General features: G+C 40.5%; 1 protein-coding gene across 1 annotated transcript in view; it reads right to left on the reverse strand.

The window, feature by feature from the left end:
- LOC136876896 (4-hydroxy-2-oxoglutarate aldolase, mitochondrial) overlaps positions 1-20,973 on the reverse strand; it is a 281,174-nt gene that overhangs the window by 39,771 nt on the left and 220,430 nt on the right. Inside the window, exon 5 of the mRNA XM_068228481.1 lies at positions 6,976-7,072. Within this exon, the coding sequence (XP_068084582.1) occupies positions 6,976-7,072 (97 nt within the window). The remainder of the gene's footprint in view (positions 1-6,975; positions 7,073-20,973) is intronic.

Raw genomic sequence — 20,973 nt, forward strand, 5'->3', positions numbered from 1 at the left:
TTACTATCCCAAAAGGCAAGGATGCCTCTTCCGCCAGTTGAGCCATACCAATGATCTTCATCTCCGCCTTCACTGCCGTTGAGGTCTTCACTCGTAACCCTGAGCTGGTACCCTTACCAGATGATGCACATCGGGTCAGTGTACTTTATTATTATTATTATTATTATTATTATTATTATTATTGTTTTTATTATTATTCTTTCTTTCTTCCTTACTTAATCCGTTTACCCTCTAGGGTTGGATTTTATCTCAGACTCAGTGAGGGATCCCACCTCTATCGCCTCAAGGGCAGTGTCCCAGAGCATGAGACTTTGGGTGGGGTATACAACTGGGGGAGGAGGACCAGTACCTCGACAGCTGGCCTCACCTGCTATGCTGAACAGGTACCTTGTGGGGGTGGGAAGATTGGATGGGATAGGCAATAATGAGGGAAGGAAGCGGCCGTGGCCTTAAGTTAAGTACCATGCCGACATTTAACTGGAAGATAATTGGGAAACAACGGAACACCACTTCGAGGATGGATGAGGTGGGAATCGAACCCACCTCTACTCATTTGACCTTCCGAGGCTGAGTGAACCCCGTTCCAGCTCTCATACCACTTTTCAAATTACGTGGCGAACGCGGACCTCCGGGGGCAGCAGCTAATCACACTAACCACTACACCATAGAGGCGGTTATTATAATTATTATTATTATTATTATTATTATTATTATTATTATTATTATTATTATTATTATTATTATTATTATTGTTGTTGTTGTTGTTGTACCGGGCGGTACACCTCTACGAAGCAATTTCAAATCTTGCGCCAATTGAAACTTCTCTACTGGAGAAACCCGGAACTTTATAACTGAACTAATTCTACGGTTAATCAGGAGATGTCACTGAGTGATTTTGATTTGCTCTTGTTTTTCATTGATCAAGAAGTGTGGACATTCTCTAACAGATGTATCTACCAAAAACTATGGTAATACACTCTGGTGTAATGGAATGTACTCTCCTGAAGAAATTTTGTATTCATAAGTTTGGTCTTTACTAAATTTCGTTCTGTCAATGGAGGGTTGGCAATATTAATCCTTTCTTTCCGCCAGTTTTGAAATTAGCCAATCCCGAATTTCTTTATTTAATTTTCGTCCAATCGGGGCTTTCTTCCCCAACCCGGTGTGTAACTGTGTACTGTAACCAACAAACGTCTGTGGGTGTGTCTACTCATTCCTGAAAGGTCTCGAATTTTCCACGAGGGTATAAAAACTGCTGACTTTCTTGTCTCAGGGCCACTCCTATAACATCTAACTCAGTGTGTGAATATGTAGCAGGGGGCGGAAAGCGCCTCGTTCTTCAGACAGCAGTTCTTCAACAAGATAATGGCCTTTTAACATCTTTATTTCTTGCTAGCTCCCTCTCGGGGAGGATTCGAAACCTTTAATATGTAACCTACCACCTTTAAATGTAAATTCCTCTTCTGTCTATGTAAAAGACAATCGGCCTAGAGCCGCGTAAGTTTTAAAATGTGTATTTAGGAGTGCAAGTTCACGCCTCCAGTGCTTTCTGTACTTTGGGCCAGTAACTTAACCTGATGTTTTGTTTTCTTCATGCGAACGCCCTGTAGGTTGGGTGTTAAATACCCCTGTTTCCTTGTGTGCCTTGAGGGCAGATAGAAGTGAAGTTTGTTGTGGCCTTTGATAGGCTCGTAAAATGGAAAGCGTGTCCGCTCTTTCTGGTATTACTAAGAGCTCCAGGTAATTAGGGGTTTTCTGCCCCTTGGTATTTGGTTGTTGTGAGCTGAGAGCTCAGAGATTGTAAAAGGTGGGGCTTGAAGCCCAGATCATTAATTTGTCTCTAAATCCTTGCTTTTCTGGTCTTGTACCTGATTGACTTGTTAAGTTTTCAAATTCTATGTAAACTTTTGTTAACTCTTGTTGTCTATTGAAAATATAACTTTTATTTAAATTTTAAATTCATCTTTCGGACTTATAGTTAGACCCATTCCAGCCCGCACCTTCTTTCACCTCTGACTTCCACGGATAACTCCGTAACAATTATTATTATTATTATTATTATTATTATTATTATTATTATTATTATTATTATTATTATTATTATTATCCTGCTAGCGCTCACTCTGCGCTAGAATAAGACTTGTTCGTTTGTTATTAGAGCAAATCCAACCAAAGATATATCGTCACGCTGTGTATCGAGCCATTGCTTCATTAACCCATTAGTGCATGAAGTTTCCTGGTTGCATTTTAGTTAATTTTTTTGTGTTTTCCTAACCATATGTAAGTACATTAAATATATATTATGCATAGAACACGGGATATTGCGTACTTTGGTAGGGAGGTGCGATCCGAAAAATCGGATCACATGCAAGGATAAAATACACTGTGGAAGAGGGAGAGGAAGAGAAGACTCAATAATAGAAGACCAGTACAACACAACGATAGTTTCTTTATTGTTGATTTTGTCAGAATATCAGTTACATATACACTCACATACAAAAAACATGCTCAAATGTTGATACAAACTATATTTTTTTGCTCAAAATTCTGTACTTCTATCACACTTTTGTAGAGTTCTTCGCCTAAGTCATAATACCACCACTGTTTTCCTAGTATGAATGGTAGGCCTTGAAACATTTCGGGTGCAGGCCTACATCACATTTGTCGCACATGAATTTTGCTTTACCTGAATACTGGCGACATTTCTTTTCCGTGCTCACGGGAATAATCCAGTGGTTCCTTCTGTCGAAGCGACTATCTATGTTGGGATCACACGGTTGTTTTCCCCTTCTAGAAACAGTTCCATGCGTCTTCAGCAAACTAACGCATACATCCCTTCGATACTTCAGGAGACTTTGCGATTTATCATCATCCGGCAAGACTTTACGCATTATCAGCCATGCATTGACAATACAAACGTCCAGTAAGTAAACAAAGATGGGCCAGTACCACTTTTTTGACGTATTCTGGTTCTTTGTCGCCACTAACTGATCCATTAGATCTACATCCCCCATTCCTTTATTATAGGAGCCAAAAAGTGTAGGCTGCTTGATTGTCACCTTTCCTTTCTTTTCCTTGAACCATCTAGAGCAGGTTCCTTCTCTATTTTCACCGTGGTTTGTTGCTATGGTAACAACATTGTTATCCTTCCACCTGACGGCAAGTATTTCACCCGAAGAGCGGAAATCGCTGGATCCACGCGGCAGTTTCTTCATTTCTGCTGTGCTGATGAGAGGGCATTTCTCAGTACGGCCTTCTCGAATAGTTCCCATTGCACAGTAACCTTCATCAGACAGGTGTTTGAGCAATTTTATTGACGTGAAATAGTTATCAAAGTATAGCTTGAACCCTTTGTGTGGGGGTACCTCTACAGGTTTTATTAGTGAGATAACAGTATCACCACCTAAGCCAAACTGCTTCTCATCATTTTCTTCCTTCCCTGTATAAATTTTGAAGGACACCATATAACCAGTTGAAGAACAAAGAGCCCAGTTCTTGAATCCAAATCTTATTGGCTTACCTCTTATATATTGCTTAGCATAATGTTTCCCATAGGATGGAATCATACTTTCGTCTATAGACAAGTGCTCTTCAAGTCCACCATGGCTCCTGAAATTTTCGTTCAGTATATCGATGATAGGTCTCAACTTGTACAGACGATCGTTCGGGTCAATGTTGTCATTATCATTGAAATGCAGGTAGTGCAAAATACTTTCAAATCTATTACAGCGGATGCTGTTGGCTAAAAGCTTGGGAACATCTTCATCTGCTGACCAGTACATCCTTCTGTTGGGATATTTAGCATACCCTGATAAAAGCAGGCCTCCTATCAGTACCCAAAATTCCGACTCTGTTAGGCAGAGAATAAAATTTTTCTGAGCTGCATATTTATTGCTTTCCTCTACAATTTTCTGTACCAAATTCTTTGAAAAACAAAAAAAAAACTGAAAAAACTGCAATGGTGTTTGGCATGTTTCTGCAGTCTCAGACACAGGTATTGGTTCACACTGAGTTTTCAAGACAGGATGAGGATCTGATTTCCTCCACGTAAAATTTTGTTTTTCCCTCACCGGAACACGTTTCTTCTTTCGCGGGAGTCCACCATTTTCATCTATTTCAGATACTTGAACAACTTTTGAACCAGACGCGATAGGTTCTGGTGTAAGTCCGAGAGAATTTTCGGTTTCTTCAAAGTCTGTGTCATTAGTCTGTATTTCACACGAGCTAATCATCATCCTCCAACCAAGGTGGTTAAGGTTACCTTCATGTTCGTCATCTGTTTTATCACTGTCAATGTCTGTCTCCCTACCCTCAGCTGGAACTGCAGCGTATATTACATTCTCAGTGTCATCACTGTCTTCCTCGTCCTCTTCCTCAAGCATTTCGATTATCTGGGCCACAGGGAGGCTGAAACAAAATTAGAAACAAATATTGTACTCATTATGTTGAGATCAGAAACATCCTACAACAATTACAAAATTTAGTTGGTATTGTATAAGGAGAACAATGTAAGACTGCTTTGCATGTGATCCGATTTTTCGGATCCACGAAAATAAATCACGTTATTTCCAAAACATATGAACGTACTTGTCTAAAATACATATCAAACAAAAGCATGGATTCTCAACAATACTTATACAACAAATAAGAGATCAGATATGTTATAAATAAGTGATATTTTTGCAAAATACTTACCACATGCTGTGAACAGTGCTCCTCCGAGACGCCATGTTGTCTTCTAATGAATACTGTATCAGTCTGGCCAACTGCACGCACTAACTAATGGTACTGACTTGTTCAGAAGGAATTACTGAACAGATATGAAAGTGGAAAGAAAAGAAAACCACACAATTATGAAATTTAAAGCCTGAAATACCAAGATCCGATTTTTCGGATCATATGCACTAATGGGTTAATCCCCCCCCCCCCACCGGGCGAGTTGGCCGTGCGGTTGGGATCGCGCAGCTTTGAGCTCGCATCCGGGAGATAGTGGGTTCGAACCCTACTGTCGGCAGCCCTGAAGATGGTTTTCCGTGGTTTTCCATTTTCACACCATTCAAATGCTGGGGCTGTACCTTAATTAAGGCCACGGCCGCTTCCTTCCCATTCCTAAGCCTTTCCTGTCCCATCGTCGCCATAAGACCTGTCTGTGTCGGTGCGACGTAAAGCAACTAGCAAAAAAAAAAAAATATATATATATAACATTAACCTCTCTTTTCGTTGGCGACCGGCGGAGTTCAAATCCACTGTCGCATTTTCCAAGTAATTGAAAAAATGTACGATTATAAATGACAGTAAATATATGGTTAATTGCTGACAGCGGGTACCGTACAATTGTATATATGGATAAGCGAGAAGAAATTGCATCATTTTCATTTTTTTTTTTTGAAAAACTATACTGACACATCTTTTCTGTAATTTTAGTCCAGTTTGCAGGAAATTTTTGAAGGTACTTAATATGACTTTAATTAATATAATTCTAAGATATTGCGTAAATGTTTCCAAAATTGTGGATGTTTAAAAACAGTTAAGTTTCGAAATTTTCCAGACGCAATAGTACTGTTCACTACTTCAAAAGTTATGTAGGTTAGAGAAGTTAAAGAATTGTAATAGTTTTAATAACTTTAATAGTTCAACAACATTTTTGTAATACGTGGTATTGTTTCATAAATATTTGATATTTTCCTACTTTAATATAAAATGTATCTGAAATTTACCAACGTTTACTTAATTAGGAACCGGGTGAGTTGGTCGTGCGGTTAGAGTAGCGCAGCTGTGAGTTTGCATCCTAAGGATAGTGGGTTCGAAATGCATTGTAGGCAGCTCTGAAGATGGTTTTCCGTAGTTTCCCCATTTTCACACCAGGTAAATGCTGAGACTTTACCTTAAATTAAGGCCAAGCCTGCTTCCTTCCCACTAACAACCCATCGTCACTATAAGACCTATCTGTGTGTGTGCGATGTAAAGCAAATTGTTAAAAGAAACGCTAATTTAGAACTACAGACTAGTAATGTTATAGGCCTACTGTGTCAAGTATTTTGCCTACAGTTCACACAGCAGTCTCTCTTCACTGTTGACTTCCATCGATGTAAAACGAAAGTCTAAATACCCCTTACATTTATCAGAAATTAAATATAGTTCCTTACGCGTCATTTGTAATTCGCTTTCATTCAATTTCGCTCTGTAAACATACGATATATTCTCACCCGTTAGAAAGATAACAACATAAACATAAAAATCCACACTTAACCTCACAATGCACTCCATCAAGTCACCGTGCACTTGATTCAATCGTTAATTAGTAGTAAGAACCGCAGTACATGTAAATTTAGGGGAGCATCAGGCATCGAGAAAAATTACTGAAATACTAACAAGATCGGGACGTTCTTTTTAAGATACCCCGATGTTTTCAATGTCATCTAGAATTCGTAGGAAAGCTACATCTCGGCCAGAAATCAACCAATAGTAAATTATAAATTTGTGTAATATCCTGGATTCTTTCCGGACCACCATTAACATGATACGACGTCCAACATGCGTGAAAAATTCGGTCTTAAAATTACAGCGCCCTAGCAACATGAGTGTCGTCATGTTAACGAGACTCTCCTTTCACACGATTTCGCCTTGTGTCTCTCCATTCCTAGTTCTGTTACTTATTATAGCGTCCGACTTGTTGGCTGAATGGTCAGCGTACTGGCCTTCAGTTCAGAGGGTCCCGGGTTCGATTCCCAGCCTGGTCGGGGATTTTAACCTTCATTGGTTAATTCCAACGGCCCGGGGGCTGGGTATTTGTGCTGACCCTAACATCCCTGCAACTCACACACCACACATAACACTATACTCCACCACAATATCATGCAGTTACCTACACATGGCAGATGCCGCCCACCCCCATCGGAGGGTCTGCCTTACAAGGGCTGCACTCGGTTAGAAATAGCCACACGAAATTATTATAATTATTATAGCAATACTTACCGACGAGAAGCGCTGGAAGTAGAAATCCTGTGGAGCCAGCCACGATCTGAAAGTCTAGATGTTTAGTGTCATGAACCATCCGAGCGATCTTGGTAATCTGAAAACAAATATAAGCTTGCTTCACATTAATTATTCCTCAGTACGTGCAGGCCAATTTATTTATCTAAATTTAAATATATTTGAATCGTTCAGGCAGAAAGAGTAATGTGATAATAAACAAATACTGTACATGTACACTGTATGATTTTAGTAAATTCATTGTCAATAATAAATAACAATTTATACGCTATATGCAGAGAAAAATTTAGTATTCCTCGTCGGGAACAGCTGTGCAATAGAGGAATTTTAGAATTAAAAATATATCACCTCATTTTATCCTATAAATGGTGTATGAACATTTGAATTGCACTAAAATACATCACTATCACGTGGATGTTGTTACCGTACGGCACCCCCTTGTTCTAGGGTGGTGGTGGTGGTGATTTGTTTTAAGACGAAGTACAACTGGGCAACCATCCTCTAATAAGACTATCAGAGTGAAAAATGGAAGGGGTCCGAAACTTCGTAAAATAAAGGTATCGGCCCTAGAAAGGCAAAGGCTATGAAGAGCGTTGAAAATGAAGGACTCTTTAGGCCTCGTGACCTACTGTGTTAGTAGCGAACAGGACTTGACCAAAAGAGGTCGGATAGAATAGATTGAAGTGAGGAGCCTGGCACAAGTAAGTGGAAGCAATGCTAAGGGCCCAGGCGATGGCAACCTACGCTCCCAAGTTAAGAGCTCCTGAGGCCCCTTAAAGTCACCTCTTACGACAGGCAGGGGATACCAAAGGTGTTATTCCACCGCCCATACCGAAAGCGGGACCTTGTGCTAGGGCAGCTGTACCATGTGGCTTCTCTCTCTATATGAAACCAAACCCCATGGTGCAACAGCCCCGAAGGTCCATGGCCTACCAAGCGACCGCTGCTCAGCCCGAAAGCCTGCAGATTATGAGGTGACATGTGGTCAGCAAGATGAATCCCCTTGTCCGTTATTCTTGGCTTCCTCAACCAGGGCCGCCATCTCACCGTCAGACAGCTCCTCAATTTTAATCATGTAGGCTGAGTGGACTTCGAACCAGCCCTCAGATCCAGGTAAAAATCCCTGACCTGGCCGGGAATCGAACGCGGAGCCTTCGGGTGGGAGGTAGGCTCGCTACCCCTACGTCGCGGAGCCGGCTTTTCTCTCTACATGGAAAAAAATACTGTATCCCTTACGAACAATAAGGATAGACTTTATTTGCATCGTCAGAAAATAACTTCAAGCCGACACCGCGGTGTAGGGTTAGCGTGTGTGCCTCTTATCAGGAGGCCGCCGGTTCGCTTTTCGGCCAGGTCAGGGATTTTTACCTGGATCTGAGAGCCGGTTCGAGGTCCAAGAAAACCTTGAAAAATTACAAATCAAGCCCGAAGACGCCTTTGACAGAGATCTCTTGAGAAAAATGATAGTGACGAAAGGGCTGAACGGAGACGAACAACCGAAAAGACATAAGCAGGTATTGGGTTCGTGACCAGCAGACAGCCAGATGGCGTCAAGTCGAAATGTCTGCTCACGGTAGCTGAGGCCATACTATTATTATTATTATTATTATTATTATTATTATTATTATTATTATTATTATTATTATTATTATTATTATTATTATTATTATTATTATTATTATTATTATAGGACAATATTCTTCGTTCATTGCATGCTGCCTGCTCTGAAAATATTGGAACTTTTTCCAGACACACCGTGTTTGTGTGTGTGTGTGTGTGTGTGTGTGTGTGTGTGTGTGTGAGAGAGAGAGAGAGAGAGAGAAAATCACATAAACCGACAAAACATGCTGAAATAGCAAATGAAATTACAGACGATATTAAAACATTTCTAATTTAGTATTCTCCAATTACGATGATATTGAGAGCTATGTTCATACCAACGGCCCGCACGACAACGAGTATGACACTTCGAGGAACAGTATTGGAACTCATGATACTCAAATCCGAAATAAAATGGTACTCACGGCCAAAAAGTGATCACTGGCCGAACAGAAAAATCGCAAATATATTTTGATATAAAGAGCTATATGGTCGTGCTCTTAGGTACATCCAGTGCCCACTGCCCATAGCATTACTTGCATTACTTGATCACTTACAAATACTGTACACAAAGTGTAACTTTCAGAACACATTTCTCACACGCAGAAGAACATACGTTATATAGGCACGAGTCCGGAAACACCTTATTTCCATATTCGAATTCATTTTATACAACTTTACATACTACATTAATCGTAGGAAACACACAGAAACAGAATATACCAGCGGGATAAAATTATTTCGTATATAAAATGCCCTCCATTAGCATTGATAGGCTAAATGAATCAACCCACCGCACCAGCGCATTCGAGATTCAGTGCGGCGATACCAACTGTCCTTTCAGGATCCCATAACCAAATCAGTCTGTGGAAAGTATACAACCTTACTTGCGTGGGATTCTAACCGGCGTACCCTCAAGCCCTGTCCTCTATCACACCCCGAGCGCGCACCTGCCAAGTGAGCTATTGCGAGGCTTGGCATACCAATGGCAGTTCCTAGCCTATACAATACCTCTTCCTGGTCTGTATCTGCACCTCCTGTTGTAACGTTCGTGTTATTCGTATCTGTGCTCGCTTTACGGGTTCATTCGGGGTACTCATAAAGAATTCGTGAGTCCCAGAGAAGAGTGATATTATAAGTCCATATTTGACCAAATACGGTTTATTTTGTGTTTCAGTTACTTTGGGTCATATCTTGCCGTGAGAAGTGATATAAATCGAGGTTAATATAAAGACCGCGAAATATTCACCGGAAATTATGATATAATTTTTATGTCGTCTCGGATAGAGAAAAAGGTATAACTAAAGGCATGTCAGCAATCATCGGCAATGGCTTAAGGCACTTTTCCCTGGAACTCACAAATTAATAGTGGCGCTCACGATTCCTTCTGTCTTCTAGCCCGTAACAAGACATCTCGTAATATTACCGCATATAAGGGAGAGGGACTTATCTTTCTCAGAATTGTTGTAAAAGTGACGGGTTATATAAAACTTGACCACAAGGTGCGGTCGGGCAACCTGGTATTGCCTGGTATAATAATGCCTGACATCTCAGAATACTTATTTTAATCTTACATTACATATCACCTCTTAACCCTTATTTCAAGACTGTATGCACCATACGATATCAACGTTTGGTATATTGGCATTTGTTGCACGTTTGTACATAATTATCTATATATTAAAAAAATTGATGAAAACTAAAGTCAGTCAGTACGGCCATTCTATCCGGTCGATTTCCTTCATTCTTTTAACTGAAAGGTATTCATGCACAGATTTGTCATCAGGCACTATAAATCACTTAACTTTCGCCTTCCTCAGATTATTGGATTTTTTCAATTTTTTGTCTGTTTGAAGCTATCATATCTTTGGCTCTAATTGAGGTACGGAGTTCGTTTTGACCTACGAACACTCAGTGGATCAAGATCTTTCCTTTCAGCTCTTAACTATTCAAATTGGTTGATTCTGAGGAAAGTTATAAGTGTACATTCAATTTGACGTCCCATTTCTTCAACATTTTTTTTTCTCATCGAAGCAATTAAATCTTTCGTTCTAATTGAGGAACGCAGTTCGTTTTGGTCTAAAACACTCAGTGGATCAAGCGCTTTCTTTTGAGGTAATAACTACTTAAATTGGTAGATTCTGAGAAAAGTTATGAGTACATTTGTCTCCATGACGAAGATCTTTCAAGGACTTTTCAACAATTCAGCGCGTAGTGTCCTTCCAAGGAACGTTTAATTCAATTTTTTTGTGTGATGTATTTTCAAGTGTTTTGTTGACATAATATTACATTCTATTACCGCAGCAGATCATGTGCTTTATTTCATTAAGTCGGAACTTTGCAAATACATCCGTGAGGAGGGTAACGAACAACACCATACTTTGCACATTGCGGGCGGAGCCAGCGGGAAACTGCTAATAATTATTTAAAATAAACAACACAAGACATGTTGTGTTAGAGTTATTCATTTTTAAATCCTAAAATATCATATTAGCTTTAAACGTTTCTTAATATAAATTCACAACTATATCAATATATCCTCCAGATAATACAACTTAATGGTACGAATAATGCTGAGATTTACTGACTTATAGGGGAAATATTCATATTTTGTAAGGGTACCTAAATCGTACTACCATTTTGTAAGTTACACCATGAAGATATAGTGCCATCAAGCAAGAACTTCGCGCGAATACGCCTCTTCGGAACTCATTTGATAGCATAACGAGGATAAAACATCCAACAGGTAGGCCTACGTGTAAAACAGGATTGAAGGTCGATCCTGGGTTGAGATTTCCACCTTAAAAATCACGTGATGCCATTTTCTGACGTCCCAGTAACGTTAAGAGGAGCTGGAATACCCTGCCAGGTGTATGCATAAGTTTTTGCCGGTTTTAGTTGTAAAGAAAACACATAGCCTAATTTACAAGGGAAATTCATTTTTTGCTTGTTCAAAATACTGGCCATCGGCTTCTACAACACTTCGCCCATCTTTCAGGTAAGTTATGAATACCATGCCAGGAAAACTGCTTGTCTTTTGCGGAAAACCATTCGTAGAGCCATTTCCCAACTTCCTCGAAATTGCTGAAGTGCTGCTCTGCAAGCATGTGCTCCATTGATGCACAGAGGTGATAGTCAGATGGCAACAGGTCGGGCCAGCGAGCTCGATAGCTGCAGTCGCTTAAGTTTAATTGCGGCCAATATCCATTATTCGGGAGATAGTGGGTTCGATCCCAACTGTCGGCCACCCTGAAGATGGTTTTCCGTGGTTTCCCATTTTCACACCAGGCAAATGCTGGGGCCGTACCTTAATAAAGGCCACGACCGCTTCCTTCCCACTCCTAGACCCTTCCTGTCCCATCGTCGCCATAAGACCTATCTGTGTCGGCGCGACGTAAAGGAACTTGCAGGTCGGGCGAGTACGGCGGGTACAGAAGGATGTCCCATCCAAGAGATTTCAAGGTGTCTTTCACTGGTTTTGCTGTGTGAGACGGCACATTGATGTGTAACAAAATCACTTTGCCATGTCTTCTGGCCCATTCCGGTCGTCTTTCGATCAACGTGTGATTTAAATGAATCATTTGTTGGCGATAGCGTTGTACATTAACGGGTTCGCCGGGCTTCAAGAGTTCAGAATACACAATACCACCACCACAGCGCACCACGTTTAAATTGTCTGACGTGTTCTAATCGATGGAGCGTGTTCACCATATGTTTCTACCTGCAAACAATACGTGCCGCAAATGTTCTTTGTTAAGCACAAACGTCGACATAATCACTGAACGATACAACACAGACGCTAGTGTTTGGCGGACTCAACTTGTGTGTGTGGGTAGGTTAATGTTCGACGAAAAAAACTAACGTAGGCCCCCTACTGTACGCGCACTTTTTAGTGATAGATTTTTGTACTCGGTGAGGAGCAAGAAGGGAGCACTGCCGGTTCCGGTAAATACTGCCAACAGAATGGAAATGAAATCTGAATTGAATCGATAATATGATCGGTCGATATGAATTTTCTAAACCTTTATTGTCTTAACGCCAACAACTGTGTCACACACACAATATATAATACTATATAATATTTCCCGATGCGAAACGTGTTCCTAGCATGAATTCTATAGTTTGGCTTTGCTGTGCAAACAACAACAGTACGAGTACTTAAAGTGTACGCCAGATGTTGCACAGCGATGATAAGCGATTCTTAGTTTGTGTTTCATAGGTTGCCAATACGAATCTCGAAAGATAACCGAAGTCGACCGATTCAGCACTAGGGTGTAAATCTATCGCTAAAAAGTGCGCAGATAGTATGTGTCAAATTCATACTGCATACTGCTCGCTGGCGCCATCTCTTAGTGAAACCGGAAAGGACTTATGCATATACCTGGTATATCATCCATATTAAAGTTGCAAAATATGTTCCTTTCCCTTTTTAAAACATCTGCCAAATAACTTCGAAATTCTTCGCGGTACTTTTAACATTGTAGCCCATGCCATAGCGGCGTTTGTACTCTCCGATAGTTCTTGACCTTGTAAACAGTCTCACGTATTCGACCCGGCTAGCATCAGTCGTTAGTCTGAATCTCAGCTGTTAACGTGGTGAGACAGTGAACATTGCAACACCGTATTTTCGTATGTAATAGTTCTTGTTCCATCTTAATGGTCGTGCAAACAGACGTAACTCTCGCTACTGGTGTGCAGAAAATCCTAAAGGTGATTATGAAGTCCTTCTTCACGATAGGGCGATTGGTGTTTGATGTGCTGTTAGTGCAAGAATAATAATTGGGCCTTTTCTTTTAGATACGCCAATAAATGCAGAGAGGTAAGAAGATGGCATTTTGACGCCCTTCTTCCATCAGTTAATGGAAGAAGATGAATCGCGTGGGTGGTTTCAACAAGATTCAGCCCTTGCTCATACAGCAGAAGATTCCCTTCTTAAAATCTCGGAAATGTTTGCAGACAGAGTGATCAGTGCTGGTCTATTTCCCCCTCGTTCTCCAAATCTAACAGTGTGTGATTTTTACTTGTGGAGTAAACTGAAAGAGAAAGTGTATCAAACAAATCCTCACTCATCGGAGGAACTGAAGTAAAAAACATGACGAATGGAATCAGAAACATTACAGTGGCCGAACTCACTCGCGTCAACCAGAATGTGGTTACCAGATACAATGCGTGTATAACCCAGGAAGGATGACACTTCCAGCATCTTTTATAAGGTAAGATTTCATATAAGATTGTATACATGCTTAAAGCAGGGCGACCGCACGCGACGAAAGTTCGGTTAAGGCAGCTGTCGTAGCGCAGAATACAAACAACGTGCGTTCGATCTTAGTTTATATAAGAGCCCCTGTATGGTTTAAACGAGGTTATTTAGTAAACTACGCTACCTATAGGCCCTGTCAGCTCGCCATAATAATAATAAGAAGAAGAATAAGAATACGGCAATGAAGACCACGAGTGCGGGGAGAGGGAGAGTTGCCGGAAGCGATAGTGTGACATTAATAAACATGTGAAATACCAGCGCTGGAGATAATATTTTTCAAATAAACTACGAAGGTATCTGTGAATTAAAAAATGACTTGGAAAATTTAAATATTTCACCCGTAAGGGTGTACCTCCCACCGTAAGTGCCCAGGTTACGGCTAGTGGAAGCCTTTGCTTTCCTTTCTGGCAAGGACCTTCATGTATGTGCGCAGAGGACTTTTATTTTCAATCATATAATATGGGAAGTGTCAATTTTCTATCTCATCGAATAGAAAATTGTGGGACAGGCATAGATAATCACAGAGGCAGAGACAATTCTGGAAATGAAATGACCACGCCCCAGAATTCAAATTACATTCTGTATGTAACTGGAGGTCTCGTTGCTGTTACGATATCAACATTGTGTATAGAGTCCAGTACAATTTTTTCAACTGTACACACACTCACACTTCTCCTGAAAGGAAATCGGTTTAAAATATATTTTCCAGCTCTGCTCGGCAATTTTCTCTTTAAATCTCCCTCCAATAAAGTAGATTGATCGCATTGGCGATATATCATTACCATGGAAATTGATAAGAATATTTAAAACATGTGACATATACTACTGCCAGGAGGGATACAACTTACTTTGGTGTTCCCGTTTCAACATCTCACCTAAGTTTAAGGATCTAGTATCTATCTACCTATCTAAACTAGCAAATTTTTGCCCTAGAAACGAGCAAGTTAACTTCATCAACCAGTAGGTTCTGAGCCGGGCTGTGTGGCTCAGACGGTTGAGGCGCTGGCCTTCTGACCCCAACTTGGCAGGTTCGATCCTGACTCAGTCCGCTGGTATTTGGAGGTGCGCAAATACGTCAGCCTCGTGTCGGTAGATTTACTGGCACGTAAAAGAACTCCTGCGGGACTAAATTCCGGCACCTCGGCGTCTCCGAAAACCATAAAAGTAGTTAGTGAGAAGTAAAGCAAATAATATTACTATTAAGTACGTTCTGAGTAGTTGGATAGGTGAATAACGTACATTAGCATTGACTACACAGTGTGCGATGATGTTAATGAAGTTAATAAAGCTTGTTTGTCGAATGGGACGAGATTGAATCTATGGAAGCTAAACGAAAATATCTTTCATGCAGAAATTCAGAAGACTCAGCCTCAGGAAGAAATTGTTTTATTCCAAGGAAAGATTTAGCACTCGTGAATCCGGGTATACCATTCGTTCTTAAATGAAGGCACTGTCCTCTAAATTTAGTTTTTTTTCTGACGTAATGAATAATTCAGCAGGATAAACTTTAAAGTTGGGACAAATGTCTCCACTCCAGTGTTTTGGGCAGTTATATGCAGGTTTCTCAAGAGTACGCAGATCCATCGACGTTAAAGTACAACTCTTTTTTTTTTCTAGCTGCTTGACGATGCATCGATACAGATAGGTCTTATGGCGACGATGGCATAAGAAAGGCCTAGGAATGGGATGGAAGTGGCCGTGGCCTTAATTAAGGAACAGCCCCAGCATTTGCCTGGTGAGGAAATACTACAATATCTGTTTTGATTCCATTCCAAAGCCGTGCAAAACCTTGAAAGAGTAACTTTTATTCATAAGATATATTAATAATCAGTTTAGAATCTTCAATTACTTTATAGAAGTAATTTCGACTGTCGAAGTCAGGCGTATGTACTAGTAAGAATTATACAAGATGACAGAAATGAGTAATACTCTCTTTCATTGATGAAAGTTTGATTCAGAAGCCTTCACTTGTAAAAGAAGACAACGGAAAAAATGTTTGTAGCATTCGTAATAATAATAATAATAATAATAATAATAATAATAATAATAATAATAATAATAATAATAATAATTCTTTTTATCAAAAGAAACCGACAAAACAAAGTTCGCTGTCTAGTGGATACACAGAAAGGACCTCGCAGAAGTCGACGTTGATCCAATTGCAACCACAAGAAATACATACAGACAAAAGATCAACACCCATAAATTTGAACCCAAGAGTCCATCTGAGAAAAGTTTGAAACTCAAAAACTCATGGACACAAGAAAGACGGCAGGCCCATAGTGAAAGGATGAGAAAGTTTTTGGAAAGATAAGGAGAACAAGAAGAGTACCAGTGCTATTTAATGGTTCCATGTGCTCCTTACGGGGCTAAACGAATGTGTGTATATAATATTGCCTTCACGTCCCACTAACTACTTTATTTTTGACGGTTTTCGGAGACGTCGAGGTGCCGGAATTTAGTCTCGCAGGAATTCTTTTACATGACAGGAAATCTACCGACACGAAATTGATGTACTTGGGCACTTTCAAATACCACCGGACTCAGCTAGGATTGAATCTGCCGAGATGGGGTCAGAAAACAAGCTCCTCAACCGTCTGAGCCACTCAGCCCGGCTTAAATTTTCTTAGAGACAGGAACACTTTAGGGGAGAGCCGGAGTCTTGCAATCAACACTGTTCTGTCACAAAAGCAGTCGTAGTTAACACACAGGATAATGGGGGAAAATCGCACGTCCCAGAATTTTGATATTACACATAAATGGAGATCTCGTGGCTGTCCTCACGATATCGAAAGTCGCGTAAAACTGGAGATCGCGTGACCCTGCTCACGACATTAAAAGTCGCGTAAAACTGGAGATCGCGTGACCCTACTCACGATATTAAAAGTCAGGTGAAACTGGAGATCGCGTGACCCTACTCACGATATTAAACATCGCGTAAAACTGGAGATCGCGTGACTGCTCACGATATAAAAAATTGCGTAAAACTTTAGATCGCGTGACTGCTCACGATATCAAAAGTCGCGTAAAACTGAAGATCGCGTGACCCTACTCACGATATCAATAGTCGCGTAAAACTGGAGATCGCGTGACTGTTTACGATATCAAAAGTCGCGTAAAACTGGAGTTCGCGTGACTGCTCACGATATCAAAAGTCGCGTAAAACTGGAGATCGCGTGACCCTACTCACGGTATGAATAGTCGCGTAAAACTGGAGATCGCGTGACCCTACTCACGGTATGAATAGTCGCGTAAAACTGGAGATCGCGTGGCTGTCCTCACGATATCAAAAATCGCGTAAAACTGGAGATCGCATGACCCTACTCACGATATCAAAAGTCGCGTAAAACTGGAGATCGCGTGGCTGTCCTCACGATATCAAAAGTTGCGTAAAACTGGAGACCGCGTGACTGCTCACGATATCAAAAGTCGCGTAAAACTGGAGATCGCGTGGCTGTCCTCACAATATCAATAGTCGCGTAAAACTGGAGATCGCGTGACTGCTCACGATATCAAAAATTGCTTAAAACTGGAGATCGCGTGATTGCTCACGATATCAAAAATTGCGTAAAACTTGAGATCGCGTGACTGCTCACGATATCAAAAGTCGCGTAAAACTGGAGTTCGCGTGACTGCTCACGATATCAAAAGTCGCGTAAAACTGGAGATCGCGTGACTGCTCACGATATCAATAGTCGCGTAAAACTGGAGATCGCGTGACCCTACTCACGGTATGAATAGTCGCGTAAAACTGGAGATCGCGTGGCTGTCCTCACGATATCAAAAATTGCTTAAAACTGGAGATCGCGTGATTGCTCACGATATCAAAAATTGCGTAAAACTTGAGATTGCGTGACTGCTCACGATATCAAAAGTCGCGTAAAACTGGATATCGCGTGACTGTTTACGATATCAAAAGTCGCGTAAAACTGGAGTTCGCGTGACTGCTCACGATATCAAAAGTCGCGTAAAACTGGAGATCGCGTGACTGCTCACGATATCAATAGTCGCGTAAAACTGGAGATCGCGTGACCCTACTCACGGTATGAATAGTCGCGTAAAACTGGAGATCGCGTGGCTCTCCTCACGATATCAAAAGTCGCGTAAAACTGGAGATCGCATGACCCTACTCACGATATCAAAAGTCGCGTAAAACTGGAGATCGCGTGACTGCTCACGATATCAAAAGTTGCGTAAAACTGGAGACCACGTGACTGCTCACGATATCAAAAGTCGCGTAAAACTGGAGATAGCGTGACTGCTCACGATATCAGAAGTCGCGTAAAACTGATCGCGTGACTGTGATCGCAGTGCCAATAGCCACCTCTTTGTGTCTCCATATGTCACTTATGGAGACAACACAAATAAGGCACATTATATCTTATCAATTTATCAGCATCAAATCAATATAGAAGAAAAACCTTCGCTAAGATGATATTTTATATTGATAGCACAGTATATAAGCATTTTCGTACCAGTGTAAATGTTGTGTTTTGTTGTTGTTGTTGTTGTTGTTATTGTTGTTGTTTCTCCATGTGAGGAAACCATTTCTAAAACTTTATCCCACATTCTTGTTTCATCCTGCAACTCGAGATAATGTTTACAGGTATTGTACATGAAGAATATGACAGCACACTCCAATGGAATTGCCATCGAACGAGTAAAGTAAGTGAGGTTTCTAGAATTGTTTCACAATCATTGGCCCGTAGTGAATCGTATAATTCCGATAGATACTCCCTTGTAAGCGAGACATCACGTAACACAGTGGTGTTAAAGGAAGCAATCGTCCAGGCCAAAGTCTCTCGAGGGAAATAAGCAATCGACCACTCGAAGCGCAGCTGATAGCACGCATACCATATAACCTCATAGAAGTGCGGAAGACCGTCAACAAAGGATGTTTACGCTGTAGAGCGCGAGATGCGTAATGCTGGTCAAAAACGTCACAAACAATAATAATAATAATAATAATAATAATAATAATAATAATAATAATAATAATAATAATAATAATAATAATAATAATTGTTCCGAGTTTTCTGTGGAACAGCAGAGATGAAAGAAGGTGCCGGGGTGAATGGGTCTAATTACAAAGCCGAGATATGCATTAAAATTTCATTAAAGGTTATATTTTCGAAAATAGCAAAACTTAACAATTTTCACATAGAATTTCAAAATTTAACAAATAACAACAAGTCAACAAATAACCGACACTCAGGTACAAGACCAGGAAAATCCAAGATTTAGAGACAATTTAACAATCTGGGCTTCAAGCCCCAAGTTTTACAATATCTGAGCTCTCAGCTAACAAACACATATTTACCAAAGGGCAGAAATCCCCTAATAACATGGAGCACTTGCTCCCGCCTAGCCATGTCAAGCCTCCTAGAGGCACATTCCCAATACTTAAAAGAGCTGACCCGCTCTCAGTTTTCCAAGCCTATTAAAGGCAATACCAGGCTTTACCCTAAATTGCCATGAACTTACACGAAATGAAACGGGGTTATCTAGTACCCAGCCTACTGGGCCTTAGTAGAAAATAATAGGTTAAGTAAATGGCCCAAAATGCAAAACTGAATGGAGGCGTGAATTTCCACTCCTACATAAAACTTCTTAAAACCTAAGAGGCACTAGGCCGATGAAACAGGGGATATTCCCAAACTATGGAGGTGACTCGTATAATGAATAAATTTAACGCATCAAGGAAGAGTAGAAACTCAGTTACCAAAACGTAGTCACCTCAAGACAAAATGAAGGGGAGCTCGAGAGGGTAAAGCACTCTCTATCCCCGATCTACAGTTACAGATATATGCAGTTTTTACATAAACTGGAAGAAATTTACATGTTTATAGAGATGGGCTACATGGTAAAGGTTTCGGACCTTCCCCGCGGGTTAAACTGCTGAGCTAGCAAGAAATAAAGATGTTAAGCGGCCATTACCTTACTGATGAACTGCTGCCTGAAGAAAGAGGCGCTTCCCGCCTCCTGCTACACGTCCATACACTAAGTTAGATGTTGATGAAGTGGCCGAGAGACAAGAAAATCAGCCGTTTTTATACCCTCGGGGAAGATTCGAGACCTTTCATGAATAATTAAGATACACCCGCAGGCTTTTTTTTTGGCTACAGTACACAGTTACACACAAAATCGAAGAAGACATACGGGATTGGCTGAAAATTAATTACAGAAATAATTGATTGGCTAACTTCTAAACTGGCGGAAAGAAAAGATTAATATTGCCAACCCACAAATGAAAGAACGAAATTCAGTAATAAGAAAACTTATGAGTACGAAATATCTTCAAGAAAGTTCCTTCACTTCGCACCAGGGTGCATGATCATAGTTTTTAGTAGAGACATCTATGAGAGAATGTCCCAACTTCTTGATAAATAGAAAACAAAAACAATTCGATATTCACACAGTGACATCTTCAGAGCAAATGTTTAAGTAGGTCCAGTATTAAGTTCAGTGTTTCTCCTGTAGAGGAGTTCTTTAAGGCGAAAAATTCAAATGTGCGGCGTAGAGGTGTACTAGCCGGTACAATAATAATAATAATAATAATAATAATAATAATAATAATAATAATAATAATAATAATAATAATAATAATAATAATAATAATAATAATAATATTTCTTCGACCTACTAGGAAAAATGCTGGAAGCTGGCCAACAATGGAGAAGCGGCGAGAATAATTCGGAAGTGGAAACTGCGTATCCATTTGCGAAAATCTTCCGCTAGCCTATAAAAATATCAACATTCGGGAGAGTCATGGGCGCCCGCAAGGGGGGGCAAGGGGGGGCACTTGCCCCCCCCCCTGGAATTCTAAAAATGTTGATGTTTAATTGTTTAATATCATACCAGATTATTTCATAAACTGAACTTACTGAAAGCCATCTAACATCTGTTATAACTGGAAATTTCTGTAAACAATTTAATGTTGCTGACGTTATATTGGTTTTATATTCAAGAAAAGATCCTGCGGGCGCCCATGGGGAGAGTCTGTCAGTTGCGAACTAGTCACAAGTCACTCATGGGACAATCACGAGTGAGTCACGAATCATTCTCGAGTACATCATTTAATAGTGAGTCAGAGGACTACGCGCAGTTCAGCGCAACATTTT

This window comes from Anabrus simplex, chromosome 7, assembly GCF_040414725.1.
Source record: "Anabrus simplex isolate iqAnaSimp1 chromosome 7, ASM4041472v1, whole genome shotgun sequence".
Classification (NCBI taxonomy): domain Eukaryota; kingdom Metazoa; phylum Arthropoda; class Insecta; order Orthoptera; family Tettigoniidae; genus Anabrus; species Anabrus simplex.